This window comes from Geotrypetes seraphini, chromosome 3 (genome assembly GCF_902459505.1).
Source record: "Geotrypetes seraphini chromosome 3, aGeoSer1.1, whole genome shotgun sequence".
Taxonomy (NCBI): domain Eukaryota; kingdom Metazoa; phylum Chordata; class Amphibia; order Gymnophiona; family Dermophiidae; genus Geotrypetes; species Geotrypetes seraphini.
Window position 1 is genome coordinate 130,695,175 of NC_047086.1, and position 23,098 is coordinate 130,718,272.

At 42.0% G+C, this 23,098-nt stretch overlaps 1 protein-coding gene across 3 annotated transcripts in view; it reads right to left on the minus strand.

The window, feature by feature from the left end:
- Positions 1–19,563, minus strand: part of CHRNA2 (cholinergic receptor nicotinic alpha 2 subunit) — a 47,967-nt gene extending 28,404 nt beyond the window's left edge. The window contains exons 1-3 of one of the 3 annotated variants that reach the window (XM_033939895.1): positions 19,165–19,563; positions 12,123–12,217; positions 10,367–10,866 (exon numbers count right to left, since the gene is read on the minus strand). In XM_033939895.1, the coding sequence (XP_033795786.1) occupies positions 10,367–10,439 (73 nt within the window). In that variant the 5' untranslated portion in view covers positions 10,440–10,866; positions 12,123–12,217; positions 19,165–19,563. The remainder of the gene's footprint in view (positions 1–10,366; positions 10,867–12,122; positions 12,218–19,164) is intronic. The other 2 variants (XM_033939894.1, XM_033939896.1) reach the window with 2 other exon arrangements.
- Positions 19,564–23,098: the final 3,535 nt, after the last annotated feature.

The following is a 23,098-nucleotide window of genomic DNA, read 5'->3' on the forward strand; positions in this document are numbered from 1 at the left end:
CTATGAGATATTAGGCCAATTTAATAACAAACCCTTCCAGTCTGGTATACTACATACTATAACTTTGTATCATCTGATTTCTCTCCACAAACAAGTCTAAGCCTGGGCCAATCACACCTTAGGGTTAGTGGGGATGGGCGGACCCACTATGCCTAAGGCCTGATTGGTCCAGGCTTCTAGAGCCTGGGCCAATCAAGCCTTAGACTTAGCGGGGATGGGCCAAGAAGGGGCGGGCCCTTCTCATCGCTTTGTAAACAGATTTAGCGATAAATCAAATGTTAATAAACCTTGAACCTTGAACCTTGATGGCAGCAAGACCCGTCCAGCCGTCCAACATTTAAAGGTTAGTTGGGAGGGGGGGAGGTCGTTAGCAAGGGGGGGGGTCCGGAGGGGGTCCGGCTTTCCGGCAGGAGGGGTTGTGCACCCTCTTTCCGGCGATTGGGAGTTGGGGGAGTTCCGGCAAGAGGGGTTCAGGACCCTCCTGTTGGCGATCGGACAAGTGGTCGCTATACTTATCCCTTGCCGCGATAAGTGTAGCGGCCGCCTCTACTCTAACCCGATTCTCTAACCGGCGTCTGAAACATGGACGCCGGTTACAGAATCGGGATTAGTGTAGGCCCGATTCTGTATAGGACACCTCTCCCGGTCGTCCTATACAGAATCAGGGCCTCCATGTCCAGAGTTATCCCATTTTTGTCCACCTGGTTACAGCATTATCCACTCACCAAGACCAGTAAAGCCAGGAGATGATCTTGCTATAATTTACAAGATCTTTTTCAAAATCACCTTGACAGACACCTCCATTCTTCCTGAACTAGAGTGTATGACATGCAAGTTGGAAGATAAATCTGATATATACTCTAGCCACATAGGTATCCTCCTGTTCTATCACCCCATCTGGACCATGGTTGAGCAACACCACAAAACTACTAAAAATTATTTCTAACTTCACTTGCCAATGTGCAAGAGTAATTGTTATAAGTGGTGTAAACTTACCACTAGAATTCCATGGCAATATTAATGTCTCCAAATTTTAATTTTTTAAACAAATTTTATATTGTTTATTCATTTTCAATTTTACAAGCATATTCATAACTTGTTACAGATCAAGGAATATGAATTTATAAATACTAAAAATAAAGAAAAGAAAATATAATTCTTATTTAGTCCGCAATTTAAGAGGTCTAGAATAGAAATTAAACACTGAGGAAATTATTAACCTATTACAAGAGAGATGGCAAAAGATACACCTTCCTACAGCCACAGGTAAATCATATAACATCAGGTACGGTTACCAACCTTTCTCTCGATTCAATAAATTCTAAAAGTTGTTTAAGCTCGAAGAACAAAAATTTTTTATTCTGATAGGTAACAAAACATTTTGCAGGATACTTAACAAGAAATGTTGCCCCCAGAGCAAGAGCTCTAGGCCTCAAGGCCAAGAGTTCTTTCCTATGTCTCTGGGTTTTTTGAGATAAATCTGGAACAATTCTAACATTTGAGCCTAAAAACTGGTCATTCATATGATGGAAATATAAACCAAGAACAAATTCCCTGTCACTTTCCAAAGCAAGAGTCACAAGAAGTTTCCAAAAATGAAGATAAATTCATATCCGCCTGTCTGTCTACAGGCAGTTCAGCTGGAGTAGATTCCTGTTGAGGATTCCTAATATTGAAGTAATAAGCTTTTACAATAGGGGGCAAATTTTCCAACATTATGGCCAAAGTCTCTTGAAAATATTTCCTAACCATCTCTACTGGTGAGATGATAGGACATTTAGGAAAGTTTAAAAATCTTAAATTATTCTTCCTCAATTGATTTTCAAAATTTTCCATTTTTTGTGGGATATATGATCTTTCTTTAACCATTTCTACTTCAACCGCTTTCATTTCATTAATCTTAACTTCTTGCATCTCCACTTTTTCCTTTAAAGTAGATAGCAGTACCCCCTGTTGCTCCACCTTGGAATGCAGAGTTCCATAATCAGTTTTAATAACTGAAAGAGTCAATTTTAGATTGGAGTTCATAACCGATATGGCTTGCCAGAGCGCTTCTAAATTGACCTTCTCTGGTTTTTTCAACTCCCCAAAATTGATGGCATTCTCACCTGAAGTGATTTCTGGATCTTCTTTAACTGTGCTAGGAGAATACAGATGAAAATGACCTGCTCCTTCCTTTAATGAGTCCAGTGAAGGCGTCCCTCTCATGCTGGAATCCTCACTTCCCTCTTGGGTAACCGGACACCAGCTGCTCCTTGCACTGTAGCGCTTCTGGGTTGGGGAGGAACCAGTCTCTGCTCCAGGCATAGCAATGCTTGGCTCGGTGTCGCGCTGAGGTTCGCAGTTGAACCTAATTGAACCTCCGAGGTAGGTCAGTGATCTTCGCCCGAACGAGCTAACACGCTGAGTATGGTAGGCTGTGTCATTTGCTGGGAGGTTCCAGTCGCGCGAGGGTTAGGGCGAGCAGTCCCTTTCCTCTTCCCCATATTAAACGGGAGAGAGTCACACCACGTGCTGAACTCAGCCGATATTCAGCGCTGTCCACTCAGGTGTCCGCTCCCGATGCCATCTTGACCCTAATGTCTCCAAATTTAAAGAATTCCTCCTGTCCTCCTTGCATGTCATATACTCATGAAAAAGAATACACCCTAGATATTATAACTTCCAATCCCATGAATATTGTCTCAGATTATACCTGGTCCCCAATCCCTGGTCTGATCACTACCTATTGTCCTTCAACCTTTCCCTTTACATGGGAAGTACCTCCACTGAGGATCCTACCAAAAAAAACCTGACAAGAATCAGGACTAATGTACATAAATTTTGGAACAAAATTACAGAACAATTAAGTTTGTCCTCAAATGATTCCAACTTTGCTGAATAACTAGAACAACACAATTGAACTCACATTGGACTCATTAGCTCCTCTCTCCTACACAAGAACTACCAGAACCTCACCATGGTTCACTGAAAACTTAAAAATAGAAAAACAAACCTGCTGCAAGTTTGACAGCCAGTGGCAAAAAAGCAACTTACCTTAAAATAAACTTGAATGGAGGAAAATTATAAACAAATACATATTTAATATTGTCAAAGCCATAAAAATCCATTACACATGAGAAATAAAATATAAAAACTTTGATATCAAAAAGCTATTTCATCTAGTGCACACCATGACAGCACCTCCAGAGCTAGGCCTAGCTGACATTAGTTCGCAACCAACTGTCCAAACTTTGGCTGACTTCTTCTCAAACAGGATTAGCCCCAATTCACATACCGCTCCAGATGGCAACCGACCCCAATTCACATACCGAGCCAGATAGCAACCAACCCCTGTATCGTTAATCAAATCTGGAATGCCTTTACACCTTTTACAACTTCTAACACAGTAAAGCTCAGAAATAAACTGTCCAGTCATAGCTGCTTCCTAGACAACAATCTCACTCTTTTGTTAGCTGACACTACAGACCATATCATTATCTGGATCACCAATCTTCTGAACAATCTATTATATCATGGCCAACTCCCATCCCAAATGGATCAGATCATCCTCACCCCCATTTCCAAGTCCCAAAATGCAGACCCCAATCAATTTCCTCAAACTACAGACCCATTGCTGGTATCTCAATACTAGAAGTTCATGTGTATAAACAACTCTCAATCTATACTGAAAAATATTCCAGTCTTCATCCCTCACAGTTTGGGTTCTGCCCACAACACAGAACAGAACTCCTCCTCCTGCAGTCAACTAGTTCAAAGACTTCCTGCAGAACAGGAATTACCTCGTCTGGAAAAACAATATATTCTCCAAAAGCTGGAGAGGAAAAGCTAGTGGATGCTATGGTTGGGCAGACTGGAAGGGCTATTTGACCTTTATCTACCATCATATTTCTATGTTTCTATTGTGTCTGAATTCAAGAAAGCATGGGACAGACACGCGGGATCTCTTAGGGAGAGGAGGAGATAGTTGATGCTGTTGATGGACAGACTATATGGGCCATTTGACCTTTATCTGCCATCATATTTCTATGTTTTTTTTAGTTTCTATCCCTTCTCTCCCCAGTTCAATAAAACCAATTCATGAGTTCCCTGGGCCATATCAGCTTCAACAACAATGAATGTCTACTATCTTATGTAGATGGCATACTCCTCATCGTTATCAAATACAGCTTCAATGATACTCCCAGAGAATATCCAATGGCATTGACAAGATATGCACCTGGGTCACACTCAATAAACTCAAACTTAACACAGCAAAAACAAAAGTATTATGGTTTCACATTATGCTTATGCTCATTACAAACTGTCCCCATTACCTCCAAAATTCTGAGTCATACTGGATTCCACCCTCTCCTAGGAAGCCCAGGTCTCCAACTTAAAAAAAAAAATCCTACCAGATCATGAGACTACTAAGACTAATCATTTCTTCCTTCCATGACTGGCACTTCGTCATTCTGGTACAAATGCTAATACTTTCTCAATTAGATTACTGCAACTCTCTCTATGCAGGTTTAAATGCTGCACTCACCTGGAATGTTGCTACTCCTTGGGTTTGGGCCAGGTACTAATGACCTGGATTGGACATCGTGAGAACAGGCTATGGGGCTTGATGGACCATTGCTCTGACCCAGTAAGGCTATTCTTATGTTCTTATATTGCAATAAGACTAATTTTCACACTTAACAAATTTGAGCCCATCTCCCTTTACTTTAGAAGACTACACTGGCTACCCATCAATGCAAGTGTCACCTTTAAACTATCAATCATTTTAACTGGAAGAATTGGAGTAGATTAAACTTTAATTTTTGGTGGAATTCTTTATGCCATATATATATGATGGAAAAAATATTAGCCATACAGAAAGGACATTTTAATAAATTCAAAGATATTTGGGGACCATTAACAGATTATTGTAATGCGTAAATAACACTTTTCCCTTATTTACATAATTTTAATTGAGAGGGTGGGGGGGGGTTATGATTTTACATTAATTGCTTGAATTAGTAGAAAATAATATATTATATGATATACATGATTACTTATGATATGGTAAGGGCTGGAAGGGGGATAAACTTTATTAATTTAAGATGATTGTAATAGAAATTCAAGTGATGTTTGTTAGTTTGTAAGTTGAAATGTTATTTCTGATTACACTTGTTGTAAATTGTAAAATGAATAAAGAATTTGAAAAAAAAACCCCAACTATCATGCATAATGATTCATATCTTATATGCTAATTCCACTGAGCTCCTCAAAAAGCTTTTCTCCAACTCCAGGTCAAACTCAACTAGAAATCTCAAGAAACTTTTACTGATTCTTCCTTCACCCAAAGGAGTTAAATATAAGCATATATTTAACGCACTACTCACTTACCTTGGGACAGAAACCTGTAATGACCCCCCCAACATCCATGAAGACTGAACCCAAATACCTCGGATTTCAGAAAAAAAACTAAAAACTCTACTCTTTGAGACAACAAACACCATCAACACATGAGAATGATGCCTGAAAACAAATAACTTCATACCATCCCATAGCCATATACAGCATGACTCAACTGCTAGACCAACATTTTTCTCAATTCTCCATCTCCCTATTGAACACTCTGAGAGCAAAGCAATTATTATGAAATGTGTCTATTGTCTCCGCTATATTCCCCTCTATAACAGTCTTAATTCCACCTTTGTTTGTAACCCATGTTGACTTTTGCCTCACAATCTTGTATATCTCCTAAACACACGTGACTCTCTTGAATTGTAAGTCACCTTGAACCTAATTAGACATAGTGCAACCCAGAAATCCCAGATTAGATTAGATTAAGTTGCTAAACGGGTAATATTATCTGTTTTGAACTGGGAAATGATTTAGGGATAAGAACATAAGAACATAAGAAGTTGCCTCCACTGGGTCAGACCAGAGGTCCATCCTGCCCAGCGGTCCGCTCCCGCGGCGGCCCATCAGGTCCGCGACCTGCGAAGTGGTTACTGACCAATTCAATAACCTACCTCAAGTTCTATCTGTACCCCTCTATCCCCTTATCCTCCAGGAACCTATCCAAACCTTTCTTGAACCCCTGTACAGAGTTCTGGCTTATCACCTCCTCTGGAAGCTTGTTCCATGTGTCCACCACCCTCTGGGTGAAAAAGAACTTCCTAGCATTTGTTCTAAACCTGTCCCCTTTCAATTTCTCCGAGTGACCCCTAGTGCTTGTGGCTCCCCACAGTTTGAAGAATCTGTTCTTATTCACTTTCTCTATGCCCTTTAGGATTTTGAAAGTTTCTATCATGTCCCCTCTAAGTCTCCTCTTCTCCAGGGAGAACAGCCCCAGCTTTTTTAACCTGTCAGCGTATGAGAAATTTTCCATACCTTTTATCAGTTTAGTCGCCCTCCTCTGCACTCCCTCGAGTACCGCCTGAAGGGACACGTATCAGAACTTTAGTAAGTGTCCTTAGGCATATGTTGTTTAAAGATGCAAAGGTAGGCCCTGTTTATCTTTCCCTTCTTTGAAGATGGTATAAGGACATCTATGTTTGTCTTTCTTTCTTTGACATGAATGTTTAAACAGAGTTGTAGTGAAGTGAATTCAATTGTTTTGTTAAGCCGTATTTACAGACAGCTTTAGTTAAGAAGCTCTGCTGGTCAAGGCTTTTTCTTACCTTTTGGACTTCAATCTCTAGATAGGAAAAATGCTGATGTGTTTAAAGTTTCATGTGACCTTACGTCACATGCTGACACATGCTGGCAAACCTGATTCGTATAAATATGTGAAACTCATAATAAAAGACGGACATATTTGAAAGATGGTTTCTGGTCTTTAAGATGTGTCCCCAGGTACCTGACTTACATATGACAGAGACAGAGAAAGTATGGGGCAGGAATTGGGACCTGAATCCTTTTCACCGCCATATCCTTTTTGAGGTACGGCGACCAGTATTGAACACAGTACTCCAGGTGCGGGCGCACCATTGCGCGATACAGCGGCATGATGACTTCCTTTGTCCTGGTTGTGATACCTTTTTTGATGATGCCCAGCATTCTATTTGCTTTCTTTGAGGCTGTCGCACACTGTGCCGATGGTTTCAGTGATGTGTCAACCATAACTCCCAGATCCCTTTCAAGGTTACTCACCCCTAGCCGTGTTCCCCCCATTTTGTAGCTGAACATCGGGTTCTTTTTCCCTACATGCATGACTTTGCATTTCTCTACGTTAAAACTCATTTGCCACTTATTTGCCCAGTCTACCAGTCTCGTTAGGTCCCTTTGCAGGTTTTCACAGTCTTCTGTGTTCCTAACCCTGCTGCAGAGTTTGGTGTCATCAGCAAATTTGATAACCTCACATTTTGTCCCGGTCTCCAGATCATCAATAAATATATTAAACAATAGAGGTCCCAGCACCGACCCCTGTGGAACTCCGCTCGTGACCCATTGCCAGTCTGAATATTGGCCCTTTATTCCAACCCTCTGTTTCCTGCCTGCCAACCAGTGTTTGATCCATCGGTAGATATCTCCTTGCACCCCGTGGTTCCACAGCTTTTTTAATAGCCGTTCGTGAGGTACCTTGTCGAAGGCTTTTTGGAAGTCAAGGTAAATGATGTCTATGGATTCCCCCTTATCTATCTGGTTGTTTATTCCCTCGAAGAAGTAAAGCAAGTTTGTGAGGCATGACCTTCCCTTGCAGAAGCCATGCTGGCTCGCCTTCAGTTGTCCATTTTTTTCTATGTGTTCGCAGATTGTGTCCTTTATCATTGCTTCCATCATCTTTCCCGGAACCGAGGTCAAGCTCACAGGCCTGTAGTTTCCCGGGTCACCCCTTGATCCCTTCTTAAAGATGGGCGTGACATTTGCTATTTTCCAGTCTTCTGGGATCTCTCCAGTTTTTAGGGAGAGGTTACATATTCGGCGGATTGTCTCTGCTATTTCGTTTTTCAGTTCTTTTAGTACCCTTGGGTGGATGCCGTCCGGGCCTGGTGATTTGTCGCTCTTCAGTCTATCTATCTGTCTGAGGACCTCCTCTTTGCTTACCTCTAGTTGTACCAGTTTTTCGTCGTGTTCCCCGTTTATAATCACCTCGGGTTCTGGGATATTGGATGTGTCCTCTCTGGTGAAGACTGACGAGAAGAATTTGTTTAACCTGTCAGCTATCTCTTTTTCCTCCTTTATCGCTCCTTTCCTGTCTCCGTCGTCCAGTGGTCCCACTTCCTCTCTGGCTGGTTGTTTCCCTTTGACATACTTGAAGAAGGGTTTGAAGTTTCTTGCTTCTCCTGCCAGTCTTTCCTCATATTCTCTCTTTGCTTTCCTGACCTCTCGATGACATTCTTTCTGGTGCCTTTTGTGCTCTTCCTGGTTCTCCTTTGTTGGTTCTTTTTTCCATTTCTTGAAGGATGATTTCTTGTTGCTTATCGCCTTATTAACTGCAGTTGTTATCCATGCTGGGTTTCTAGTTCGATTTTTTTTGCACCCTTTCCTGAACCTTGGGACGCACAGGTCCTGCGCCTCGAGCACTGTGCCTTTAAGCAGTGTCCAGGTTTCCTTTACGGTTTTCATCTTCCCTGAGCTGTAGCTGAGCTTTTTTCCTACCATTTTCCTCATGTCATTGTAGTTTCCTTTTCTGAAGTTGAGTGCTGTCGTTGTGGTTCTTTTCACCTTTGATGTTCCCATGTTTAATTTGTACTGGATCATGTTGTGATCGCTGTTCCCTAACGGTGCTAGTACCACCACTTCCTTTGCGGGTCCTTCTAGCCCGTTGAGGATTAGGTCTAGAGTGGCATCCCCTCGTGTTGGTTCTGTGACCAGCTGCTCCATGAAACAGTCTCTTATCACCTCTATGAATTTAGTTTCTCTCGTGCAATTTGAGTGCCCAGTGTCCCAATCTATTCCCGGATAGTTGAAATCCCCCATAACCACCACCCTTCCACTTTTGCACATCTGCCTCAGTTCGGCCTCCAGGTCCAGGTCGTTTGCTTCTGGCTGTCCTGGTGGGCGATAGTAAAGTCCCAATTTGATGTCAGCTCCTTCCCCTCCTGTTAGCTTAACCCATAGTGACTCCAGCCTGTCTGCCCTTATTGTTGTTTCTGATCTGGATGAAGGAATGTAGTCCTTTATATACAGTGCTATTCCTCCCCCCTTCTTGTGTGCCCTGTCCCTCCTGTAGAGTTTATACCCTGGCAGGGCCACATCCCATTTGTTGTCCTCTGACCACCATGTCTCTGTGATTCCTATTATGTCTAGGTCCTTATTTCTGGCTATAACTTCTAGCTCCCCCATTTTAGTCCCTAGGCTCCTAGCGTTTGTATATAGGCAATTTAAGTCCCAGTTAGTTACCTTTTCTTTTGGGTCTACTCTTGATTTGATGCTCCTGCTGGTCTCCTCACGGGCTACCTCCTGTGGTGTGTCTATCCCTTCCTCCGCCCGCTTCTTTGATCTTTGATAGTCCTCTGGTTCCGGCTGTGTCCTCCATGTCTTGCTCTTTAGCTCTACTTGCCTCTCGGGTCCCTGTACTGTATCCTTGGGTTTATGTCCATAAAGTGTCCATTTTGCCTCTAGTCCACTATCTTCCTTTCCTGTTTCAGTATCCTTGCTCGATACTGTGGTCCGATGTGTCGAGGTCAGATCGACTCTCGGCTTTCCCCCTGTTATCAGTTTAAAGTCATGTCTATGCAGGTCTGGATGTTACGTGCCAGCATCCTTGTCCCAGCCGTAATGAGGTTACCAGTCAATCACCGCTTAATTTGTTAATCAGGTGCAAATGCACAAATAGCAAGACTAACTTTAAATGGATATATTATTCATTTAAAGTAAAAGTAGAATTTTCAGCTTTTCCACCTGGTTGAACAACTTCACTTATGACATGCAAGGTTTTAAATTGTCCATTATCAATTTTATTGTAAACTATTTAGATATGTATGATTGACAGTATATCAAGAAACTAATAAACTTGAAACTTATGTTCTATTTGGCAGCTGCCTGAATATTAACCTTGAGACTGTTAATATACATTATTGCAGCATGCTCTACAATATAGAATATGCATATACCTTGAAAGACCATGCCCAGAACATACCATAATATACAGTATATGTTAAATATCACTTTTTCTAAAATCGATGCTTATATCATTGTACCTATGAAAATCCACTATTTACAGATGTATATGGGATGTAATTCATCTAAATTTGCCTCCTTAGTTGTTAAAATTGGTGTGATAACACTGTTTTCATTATTTTACATTTTTTAGCTGGCTGGGAAAACTAATTATTTGCATTGATATTGGTCTCATGTATGTAAATGAAAAATCAAATGCAGAAGTTTTAAGATGTGTTACTTGTAATAGATATAGTAGCAATATAATAATATTTTATCAACTTACCTGGTCTGAACACCATAGCACAGCACACAAGGAATTTTTTAATTGACAGGACGTCATCCATCAACTGATTCATGCTGTAGAAAGGGTAATTTCCTTGACTTACAACTATTTCAGGCTTGCATTGGTCTTCTCAAAGTTAGTAATCCAAAATATAGCTTTCATTTGCTAGTGTCTAACCTGGCGTAATAACCACAGATTAATCTAGCTGTGTTATACCTTAATTGTAAGGTAGAGTGGCTGTGAAAACCAGCTCAGTGCATTAGCAAGGACTAAAGGAAGCCCTCAGGCCGTGAAAGTATCAACTGGGAGAAGGAGCTATCTTTGGTGCTGAAATCAAATCTCTGAGAGTTTCTCCAACTATGTGCTCTGCTGTATTGATCACTGAATGGATGGCAGAAGTTGGCGCAGTAGATTACAGTACTTGAATTGCTTCACTAATTGAGAAAGAGCTGAAACGACCCCTTTCTTTTATTCTTTTTCAAGGCATGGAAGTTGTTTTCCTAGAAAGCACAGAATCAAAATTACACTTCAAAGCATAGAAATATTTAAAATGTATATATTCTGAACCAGTTGCTACTAGAGAGAACATTTTGCTTATGATCTGTATAGGAAAAAAGAACTACTCTAGCTTTTTGTTCTCTTTGAAGTTATTGTAATCAATAAAACAAAAGGACAAAATATAGTCTGCTAGAGTGACCTTGACATAGTTCATTTAACTCAAAGAAAGCAGTCCACAAGAAATGGTGTGCTGAATGCTCTGTGCTGCTCCCGACACTCATAGAGTTCCTATGAGCATCGGGAGCAGTGCAGAGCATTCAGCGTGCTGGCCTGTGCTATAAACCATTTTCACGGTTTTGTAGAAAGGGGGGTGTGTGTTAATACTTATTTTATTAGTTGAAGAAAATGAAATCGCTTCCAGATATGCACTTTTAACAGAAGGAGTTGCACAATTTTTTAGGTAAACGTGAATGGTTACTACAGATTAAGTATGTTGAACAAATTTATACAGTGTGTGCATAGTAAAGCTTGTGAATCTCAAACCTTGGTACCAAAGATCTCAGATATTATTACTAGTCCCGACAATAGCTTTACCCCTCCTCTACACCCCAAAAAAATTATTTTGAAGGGGGAACTAATCTATTTCTTCTCCCTTCAATATAGTCTTATAGCAGGCTTGACCAACCTTTATCTAGCAGCAGTCACATTATATATTTTGTAATACTTGGAGGGCCAAAACACACACCATTGTATTTTGTCATATGCTTCGTCAAACAGGGACAAACTAAAAGTGTGTCATCCCCTCCCAGCCAGTTTATCTCTCTCTCTCTCCATGCAGCCTTCATCCAATCTACTTGGTCTCTCTCATATCCCCCTCCCCCCCCAGCCTTTACCCAGCCTCCAGTCATCTGGCTTCAGCTACAGAACAAAGCATAGGCTTCCTGCTTCCCCAATCTCTGGCTGTATAGTTCTGGAAGTTCAGGTTGGTCTCATGGTTTTTAAGTCTCACAAGACTTAAAACTGCGAGACTAAGCTGCCCAAAGATTAAATGACAGTGGCTGGACTCTGGGAAGAGTTAGATTGGGAGTCAGGAGAGCTGGCTAAACCTGGACAGACTCCATTTTAAAAACAAAAAACAACCAACCTCTGGACACCCAGACAGTCTTCTAAAAAGAGGGCATGTCCAGGTTTTCCCAGATGTCTGGTAACCCTACATGAGACCAATCCAAACTTATGACATTGCTATGCTCAAACTTACAGAGATCTGAGTCAAAGTGCTGTGGGTGCTAGAGCACCCCAATATTCTTTCTAGCACTGCTCAGACATCAAAGCTGAAATCTTCCCAATGTAGAGCTGCAGGGGAAAGCAGGAAGAAAGGTGATGTCTCTATAACTACTGCTCTCTCCTCCACCTGCAGCCCAATGGTCAGACATTCTTTAGCTAACCAATAAGCTGCAAAAGCAGCAGGATCCAAGTTTCTTTATTCTTTGATATACCATTTATCAAACAGGTACCTAAACGGTTTACAATAGAATAAGTCTAAACTATTTAAAATTAGAATTAAAATATATCAGTAGCTCAGGAGACAACATTAGTCAGACATTCCTTAGCCAGCCAATTGGCTGCAGGGAAAAGCAGGACTTCCCCTGCAGCCTATTGGCTGGCTAAGAAATATTGACCAATGGGCTAGAGCTGCAATGCAGGACAGACAGGTTTCCTGCCTTGGTTCTATTATAAAGAGGAGGAGAAGTGCTGAGGGATGCTCTGGGAAAAGAATGAGGAAGCAACAAGTAACACAGGAACTGAGAGGTAGAAGAGATGGGTTATGAAGGGAAGAGAGACTGAGGGAAGACACATGAACTATGAAAGGGAGAACAAAGCTGAAGTAAATGCAAGCTGGGAGGGGGCACAGGCTGTGATACAAAGATAGATGGGTAAGGGATGGGCTGAAGAAAGAAAAACAGATATGAGGACAAGGAGAGGAACTGTATGGGGTTCAAAGAGCAGGGAGGCCTATGAAAAAGGTTCTGAGAAAAGAGAGGATCAGGTTGGAGGGATGGAAGAGGTAAAATTAGGCTGAAAAAAAAAATCAAGAACAAGTAAAGATAATTTTCAAATTTGGGGAGGCATGATTTGAATCTATCAACTGCTCCCCACAACTGAGCAAGCCCAAGAATCACTGTATAAGAATTATACTGCTAATTGAGCTGGGTCAGGTTGGGTATCTGGTCTTTTCTTCCAACTTTACAGTCACAGGGATAAATAAGGTATTTCATTAGAAGAATGGGGAAATGGAATGAGATTGTGGAAGCATGGAATTCCATGAACTGGAAATCTCCCTTTTAAAACATACTTTCTAGACCTAGTATTGCGGGGCTATGCTCAGGGATTGAATTGAAGGGGAATGGAGAGTAGCACTGTTCCAATTCCTCACAAAAATTAAAAATAATACTCCCCATTGTATTCCACAGGAAGTGGGAAAAGGGCACTGGGCTATGGCCCTGATTCATTAAAGTCAGCAATCATCGCTAAACCTGTTTTCATAGGTTTAGCGATGATCGTTGCTACCCACCCCATTCACTAAAAGGCCCACCATGTATTTTGCAATCCGATCCAACCCAACCCATGCACATGAGTAAAACCCCATGCAAAATAGACAAGCGATTGATTCACTAACATTTGCTTGGCTACTTTGCATCGAGTTTTACTGTTACTGACATGTCTACCAGTTAGTTGACAGGAAGTCCCTGATTGGCTCAGGCGTCTCAGGCCCCTCCTAAGGGAGGAACTTGAGACAACTGAGTCAATCAGGGCCTTAGGTCCCTCCCCGTGCATCACATGATGCACTGGGGTGGGGCCTAAGCCCCCATTGCGTCGCAGGAGGGACTGAGCACAACTCGTGCTCCCAATGTAAAGGTACGGGGAGGGGAAGGGGACATCTGTGTCCGCATCCACAATCCGGTGGCAGGAGGGAGTGGGCTTCAAACAAATCTGGGGACTAGTGCCTTCATACCTGCAACCACACTTCATACTACACAACCCCACACGACCAACCAGAAACAAAAACATCTTTACATACCCAAAGATCACAGGTTGCAAATACAAAGCCTTTTTAGACAAGACCTTCATGTTCCAAGCAAACAGCCAACAATCCTGGCTGGAAAACTACATTAATAGAGCCGGCCAGACCTACAGTGCATTCTGAAAATCAATTAAAACCGCCCTATTTGACCAATTTATCTCCTAAACAGATGCCCCTCTCTCACACAGATTTTTTTTCCTCTGTCAATCTTAGATGAAATCCGTTGCCCTTTACCTACTTCTTATGTAACCTTTCACTTCTTGCACTCTGTAATTCATGATTTTTTCCCTTTGCCAACTTCGAAGTATTCCACTGCCCTTTACCTATTTCTTATCTAACTTTTCACTTCTTGCATTCTGTAATTCGCTGATTGTCCAGCCTTCTTCAATGTGAACCACCTAGAAGTCTTTCGACTATGGCGGTATAGAAAAATAAAGTTATTATTATTATTTACTTCCTACCATTTGTTTTGAGGGGGGGAAGGAGAGGGGCCGATGGCAGGAGAGAGTGGGCATCTCTCCTGCTGTTTGTTTTGAGGAGGGGGGGAAAGGAGAGGGGCCGATGGCAGGAGGAAGTGCAATAAGTTCGGCAGGCAAGTGAGCGGGGGTTCGGGAGAAGTTCTGCGGGGGGAGTGGGCCAACCTGCCATAAGTTCATTGGGCGGGCGGATGACAGAAGCCCTGACAGCAGTGACAGGAGGCTGCTTTTCCTGTCACTACTGTCAGGGCTCTGCACCAACTCAATCGCTCACTGAGTCGCTCACTGAGTGACTGAGTCGGTGAGTTTGCATGCAAATGATTTGCACCTCCGTGCAACTCATTTGCATGCAAAGAAGATAGTGAATCAATCAGCCAGAGAATCGGCCAACAGCAATTGAATCGCTCTCTTTAGTGAATCTGGCCCTTTGTGAGCCTAAAAAAGTAACACAGCAACAGCAGGAGATTATTGGCAAAGTTGGAGGGAAGGGGAGAAGGAACATATTGTTTCACAAACTCTGTTTGTTTCTTAGTTTGGCACCCTGGTGTTCTTTGTATTTGATTGCTAAATCCTTAATTGCTCTTAGTAAAACTCTGCAGCCATCTCCCAGATCTCAACTCCGCTCCCTGAGCTGGATAATTGTTCCTTGGCCACTTGAGTAATATTTTTTATTTAAAAATTTATATACCGCAGGAAAACTATGCGGTTTACAAAATTACATTCATACATATTAAAAATACTAAAACATGTTTCGACAGAACAAACACAATAAAACATTAACTAACGGTATCATTATTAAAACCTTTTTCAAATTCATCCTACAAGATGGAAAGACAGAATCCCATAAAAACATTCACAGTATGGTAAAGCTTTAAAAGCAAATAGCATTGGCAATGAGGGTATTGACAAATAATTGTGTTTTCAACCTTTTTTTAAAGTTCAGTCTCCCATCACAAAATCGCAGAATACTAGGCAGTGCAATCCAAAGCTTGGCACCTGCTACAGACAGCATTTTTGCCCCAATCTTAACATGAGAGACTAACATCTTACCCTCCTAAATATAGGGCTAGAATCACTAAGCCCACCGATCATGTTTGTGATCGTGTACCGACCCAATTTTCCTCCGACCCGATTCACTAACCTCGTGGCCGATCATCCTCCGATCTGATCCGATCCGATCCAAGCATGCAAATGAGGTGAAACGGCATGCAAAGTAGGAAGGCAGCGATTCACTAAACATTTTCAGGCACACTGACTGGGCTGGCCGTAGAGAATGACATGGTGACAAAATTCATCACCGTTCCCGTCCCCGCGGATAACCGCGGGAAATAATCCCATGTCATTTTCTAGTGTCTATTTCAACCTCGGTCCTTCTACACCAGCATTCTTCAAAGAAAAGCTTGTGGGTCAGTGGTTGTGCCCAATTATACTCTGATTCTTCCCTCTCTCCTTAAAGAATGACATGAAAATGGTTTCCCGCGGTTATCCGCGGGGACGGGAACGGTGATGAATTTTGTCATCGTGTCATTCTCTAGCTGGCCGATCCAAAAACAAGTGACTGCTGAGGACCAGTCACTTGTGCAAAAACCCTGCTCTCTGGCCCGACTCTCCTACTCTTGCCGCCCCGACTCCGTGGTTTTAACCCGCGGGTTTAAAACGGGGCTGCACTATGGCACGTTCTGTTAAGTTCCAGAACACGCCGCAGTACAGCTCTGCTTTAAACCCTTGGGTTAAAACCACGGGCTTGTGAAAATTTCCATAGCCCTGGGAGCTGCTGTAGGGATTTCCATAGACTGAACTGAGCTCATGTCGAGCTGTAGCTAAGAGCCTGCTTTCATATACAGGACAATAGACTGGGATCTGTGTAGAGCAGGGCTGTCAAAGCCCCTCCTCGAGGGCCACAATCCAGTCGGGTTTTCAGGATTTCCCCAGTAAATACGCGTTGAAAGCAGTGCATGCACATAGATCTCATACATATTCATTGGGGAAATCCTGAAAACCCGACTGGATTGTGGCCCTCAAGGAGGGGCTTTGAGACCCCGTAGATGATGGGCTGAGGGACTGGATGGAGAAAAGTGCTAGTAGATGGCCGGAATGGATTGGGAGAGAGTGAGTGAGAGCGTATGATGCTGACAGGCTGCGAGAGGAAGGAGAGAGTAGCAGGACCTTAGCTTTTGATTTGTTAACATTACCTGTTTATTATTAAGTTTATTAGGATTTTATATACCGCCTATCAAGGTTATCTAAGCGGTTTTTACAATCAGGTACTCAAGCATTTTCCCTATCTGTCCCGGTGGGCTCACAATCTATCTAAAGTACCTGGGGCTATGGAGGACTGAGTGACTTGCCCAGGGTCACAAGGAGCAGCGCGGGGTTTGAACCCACAACCCCAGGGTGCTGAGGTTGTAGATCCAACCACTGCACCACACACTCCTACCCTGCTCTTGACATTTAGATACAGGCAGGTCATTTACTCTTTTGGTTTTCTTTGCTGGGTGAGGGGAAATTTGTGGTGAGTTTTTGAGCTCAGTCCCCTCAATCATTTTCAGAAATTGGCTCCTATGAATCTTGCTATAAGTACTACTTGAATTACCAAGGTTCTGGCCCCAGGGCCATAGGCTGGACAAGTCTGTCTTATAAGTACCAAGTAAGAACAGTTATCAGGGTAAGGAGTGTGGGATGAAGGGGACATGGAGACAGAGAAGAGATGCTGGACATAAAGAGAGAATAAGGACAAGAACACACAGGGCAATGTTGGACACGGGAGTAGGGACACAGAGGGGCAATGCTGATCACAGGGGTAGGAGAATGGATGCAGGGAGGAAATGCAGGACAGATCAAGATAAGGACACAAGGGATAGAAGAGGATAGGGACACTGAGACTGCAGATGCTGAATGTAGAGAGAGGATACAGAGGGAAATGGAAGGTGGACATAGAGAAACAAGAAATGTCAAATGGACAGGAGATCCTACAAAGACATGAAAAAAAAAAAATGGAAAACCAGAAAAGAGACATTGGGACCAACACAAATAGAAAACCAAAATGCTCAGACAACAACAGTAGTATAAAATATTTTATTCTGAATTTATAATAATAATAATAATAATAACAGTTTATATACCGCAGGACCGTTCTATGCGGTTTACAATGGTTAAAAGATGTGAGACAAGTCTGTCTTATAAGGCACTCCTTCACCAATTAACCAACCAATAGATTTAAAAAGTTTCTGTCCAGGAAAGAGACTGGTTTAATACAACAGGCAACCACAAAAGGAATAGAGTGAACACATAAGTAGAACAGGTCGTTAACCAACTATCTCTAAACAGCATATATTATGCTAGTTCCATTCTAGAAGGAATGATTTTCACCGTAGTTCTACTTGGAACATTTTCAGACTCCATTGGAACATTTTCAGACTCCAGGGTCATAATTGATGGCTTACTTTAACCCCACCGCTGTGAATGTGCTTTACCTGCAAACATTTATGCCTGCTCCGAAGCAGGTGTAACTGTCCACAGATTTAGGGCTCCTTTAACGAAGCCGCAGTAGCGGTTTAACGCACATAATGGCGTGCGCTAAACTGCCGGACGGGCTAGCCACTACCGCCTCCTCTTGAGCAGGCAGTAGTTTTTGGCCAGCGCAGGGGTTAGCGCGTGATGAAAAGTCACGCGCGTTAACCCCACTAGCGCACCTTCGTAAAAGGAGCCCTTAATCTACATACAATTTCTACCATTTTGTCTCTAGTATTTTATAAACATACAAAGATGCTTATGTGTCTTTATAAAAGATAGAGAAAATATACGTCTACTTCACTTTCACTGTTAGGGGACCTGTTATAATATGTGTTTGTCTGCATTTGGTATACACCAGGCAAATAATCAGCAATAATAAATAGTCCAGGCTGTAAAATAATGCAGTGCAATATCACATGATTTAGCTTAGAAGAGGGGAAAAATGAAAGGCTAGTGTGTTCTGATATGTTGGTAATACCGGAACAGGAACTATGGGAGCTGTTATTGAAGTGCAAATAGAGAACAGCGGAACAATAATTTTCTAGAATTGAACGTATGGATGGACACATGAAGCTGAACCAACCTATCAATTGCCATGGTAAGAAAAATAATTTAATTGACACAAAAATAAGATTTTTCTGTATTAATGCATATAATGCAACAAAACTACAAATTCCAAACATAAATATGAAGAAAAAAAGGTCTACTATTGATGCTCCATAAGTACAGAACATTAAAAACAACTTCTTTTTTTTTTTTTTTAGCAGAACACCCCCCCCCCCCCCACACACACACACACACCTCCCCTTCATCATAAACATAGAGGGTCTGTAATGGGCTCAGGTTTACTATCTCAGGTATCAGCTTCTATATACACTTTGCAATTCCTCAATGAAGGTAATAATCATAAATATTATTAAAGTTGAGTATGAGGATTAGCTGACTTTCCAGTCTTAAAAGAGGCAAAAATTCATGCGCAGGAATTCAGAATGAAATTGTTAGACCAGCTAGCACTTGATTATAGTACAGAAATTAAGACTCCATTCATAACAAACTTAAGGTCTGCAGTTAGCCTGTGCAAAGCTCATTTATTAACAAACTTTCAGCTTGTCTGAAAAAGAAGGACCGTTATTAGAATCAAGAGCAGAATACCAGAACTCTTTTCTAGAAACCTACTTTTAAATCACAAAGTTCATCCAAATGTGTAAACATTATTCAAATATCCTTACCTGCTGTTGCTGATGTCTAAGCAGGGGGGGGAGGGGATAAGAAAAGCAAAAAAGAAAGGAAATCTACCAGTTCGTACCCACACTCAATTATTATTTTTTTTTTCCTTTGGAAAGAGCAGAAACAAAAATGCCTTTTAAAAAATTCTTTTCCGGCCACAGTCTATTTGCAGATGTGCTTGACAGCATGCACCCTGGAAAGAAGAGCTAAGAGTCTGGGAGGAAGAGGCTGCGTTTATCTGTCTGCCGCTGGTCGAAGTCCAGGATTTGGAAAGATGTCCTGTCAGGCACTCACTTGTAACCAGCAGGTGGGGCTGCTGACTGGCTGCTCTGCTCACACTGGGCTGGCTAGAGCGGTAGGGAAGCTTAAAAACCCACAACCTTCCCCTCAAAGGGCCACCCCCTCCCCTCTCACTCTACAGAGAGGATGAAGGCAAGCTGATTCACCAAGGTCATCTTTAATCAGGTAGTAACACAAGAGGGTGCAAGCTCAGTAAGTGGATTTGTCCCGTGGGATGTGCTGGGAGAGGATCCCCCCCCCCCCCCACTGCATTAAAAACTGTCTTGTTTTATGAAAACAGAGTGTCATTAGGTAGAAAAGTGTTGATCAGAGCCGTGTGATAAGACGTTGGTTTAACAGCATTGGAGAGACGTCAGATTTCAGCTTCTATATAGAATGAGCTCTCACCATGTAATTAGCACATTATTCTGACACCAGCTACTTCAGAACTGCATAATCTTGAAGAAAGGGGGAGGGGATAAGCATCATTGCGGTTACTGGAAAACACACACACACACACAGAATTGTAAAAGCATTTTAGGCAGCTGCCATATATGGCCTCTGTTCATAGCAATGATCTTTTTGTGTACGGGATTATTTGCAGTTGTGAGAGTATGAAAAGAGGCGCTTTTTTTTTTTTTTTTTTTTTTTAAGGATTTCGATTCGCAAATGAAACCAAGTCATAAAACATGCTCTAGAGGTCGCTGGCCTCATAAAAATGTTGATAGTCTGAAGATCTAATTTTGTAAGTTATATTGATTCATTTTACTATTCCATAAAGCTGAATACAGGAGAACATAAAATACAAAGTTAAACATTCCTACACTTGGTCATCCTGCAGGGATAACCAAATGTTTTACTAGGCTTCCTGGATGAAACTTCTACATTGTGAATTAGACTAAGTAAAAACAGGTATAAGTGTCAAAAAGTATCAAAAGTGACCAGATAACCACTGTAGAGACAAAGTAAAGACACACACACACTCCCCCTGTGTTCCCTGACCCCCACAAAGTTCAGAATAAAAACATATATACTTGTCTCTGGAGGTGACTGGTCAAAAGCATGCGAGGACAAAGGCGCGCCGACAACCGAGCGCGGACAACTGAGCGCAGGGCTTAATCGCGCCAAAGAAAACCCATATTTTAAAGGGCTCTGACAGGGGGTGTGGGGTGTTGGTGGGGACCCCCCTCACTCTACTTAATAGGGATTGCGCTGCCTCACGCTGCCATGTTGGGGGGTGTAACCCCCCACATTATACTGAAAACTTAATTTTTTTCCCTAAAAAACAGGGTAAAAGTTAAGTTTCCAGTATAATGAGGGGGGTTACAACCCCCCAAACCCTCCACAATGCCAGCGCGATCTCTATTAAGTAAAGTGGGGGGGTTCCCCAACAACACCCCCCCCCCTGTCGGAGCCCTTTAAAATACGGCTTTTCTTCAGCGCGATGAAATCCTGCGCTCAGTTGTCCGCGCTTGGTTGTCCTCGCGCGCTTTAGACTATGAACCGTCTCGCACCTGCTATAGGAAAGCCTAGTAGAGCTGTACAGAAGTGTCTTAAGTAGCTGGAGAGTGGGCTACTGAACCATAGAAAGGAGTACCCAGGCCCATAAGCCTCTCTAACCACTACATTTATGGTGGAAAAGGTGAGGCCACCAAAAAAAACCCTCAAAACTATATTCTACTACCATATAGGTGCCACTTGCAGCCATAAGGGCTATTGGGGTTGTAGACAGGTGGGTATAGTGAGTTTTGTGGGGAGCTCACCATAACCTATAAAGGAGTTCTGGTGAGATGTTTATGTGGCACCCTTTATGTGAAGTTCACAGCAGTGCCCTGTAAGGTGCTCCACTGCTCTGTTGCCATGTCTGGGTGGCCAGTCCATTACAAGATTGGCCCCTCCCATGTTCAAATGGTCTTGTCTGAGCATTTGGGACTTGGACAAATTTTTGGTTGAGAATGTGGCATAAAGATAGACGTACTGACAGTCTGGACGATCAACCCCCTGGACATACTTTTTCCCCACTGCCAACTTTGGGTGCCTAGTGCCCTACGTCCAAATCGGACTTAGACGTATGTTTTGATTTTTCCCATCCACGGGTTCTATCCACAGGATAGAAAAATCTCTTTCAGATATAAAGCATAGTTTCTCTTAAGGGTCTCTTTGGTTTCTCATCATTTTGCAGTTGCTGAAAGGACTATCACATGTGGTTCTTGTCACAGATTACATGGTTCCCCACTCCCTAACCTGTTCTTTTTTCCATGAAAGTCTGGTGGTGTGTGCAATGGCTTGAGACTAGGGAACTGGATACGATTCCCACTGCAGCTCCTTGTGACTTTGGGCAAGTTACTTACTATTCCATTGCTCCATGTACAAATAAGTACCTGTATTTAATATATAAGCCACTTTGATTGTAGCCACAGAAAGATGAAGTTCCATCCCCTTTATCCTGAGGATGGTGTGGCCTAGTGGTTAAAGTTACAGCCTCAGTTCCCGAAAGTTGTGAGCTCAAGCCCCACACTGGTCCTTGTGACCTTGGGCAAGTCACTCAACCCTCAATTGCCCCAGGTACATTAGATAGATTGTGAGTCCACCAGGACAATTAGGGAAAAGTACTTGACTGCTTGAATGTAAACCAATCAGAGCCTCCACTGATAGGAAGGCAGTATATAAAATAATTGTATGGTCATGTTGACCACTTTAAATTTGCAGACAGATGGCGTCTTTCACGTCATCTTATACTATTTGCATTCCCTACAGTAAACAAAGTTGTAATACAGTTCTGTATTTATAAGCAATTTTTTCATAGAATCCTATCCGGTTGGTATTTGGGATACAAGTTTTAGTAGTTCTATTGTAAGTTCTAGCTTTTAGAAAATTGTTAAAGACTTATCTATTTGACAAATTTTTATAAATGGGTTTATACTTCACTGTCTATGTACAGTATCTTTCTTTTTGTTAACCACATTGAACTGCGAGGTATTGTGGTAGATACATAAATGTTTATGTTATGCTAATTAAGGAGCTGTTCATACCATTTATCACTTGTGTCAGCCTTCCGTGTACCTTTTTTAAAATTAGGTACTTCGTAATGCTGCTACATTTTTTTCTGAGATGCAGTGACCACATACAAGCATCTACAGAGAGCATTATTTGATTCTCAGTTGCATTCTGAGTTCCCTTCTGAATAATTCCTACAATTCTGTTTGCCCTTTTCTGTTTTTTTAAACCACTGCTGCACACCAAGCTTAAGATTTCAATGGACTGCATATGCTGATTCCAGGATCCTTATCCTCGGAAGTACCCGCCGTTAGGATTATGTCTTCTTACGTGCATCACTTGTCCTTCATTTGCCATTTCAATGCCCAGTTCCCTTATTTTTCAAGGCCCTGGTTATAATCTGTTCATGTTTAACCACTTTGAAAAAAATTGTACATCTCAAATGTGATAATGGCACTATTGCTCCCTTTTCAGATCATTAATAAATATGTTCGACACAGCTTCCAGCACAGACCCTACAGCTTTACACTATTGATTCTTTCTCCACTAAGGAAATTGACTGCTTTCAGCAGTGCTTTGTTCCCTGCCTTTTAGTCAGTTATCAATTCACAATAGAATATTGCCTCTTATCCCAGGACTATTTAATTTCAGAAGGAATCT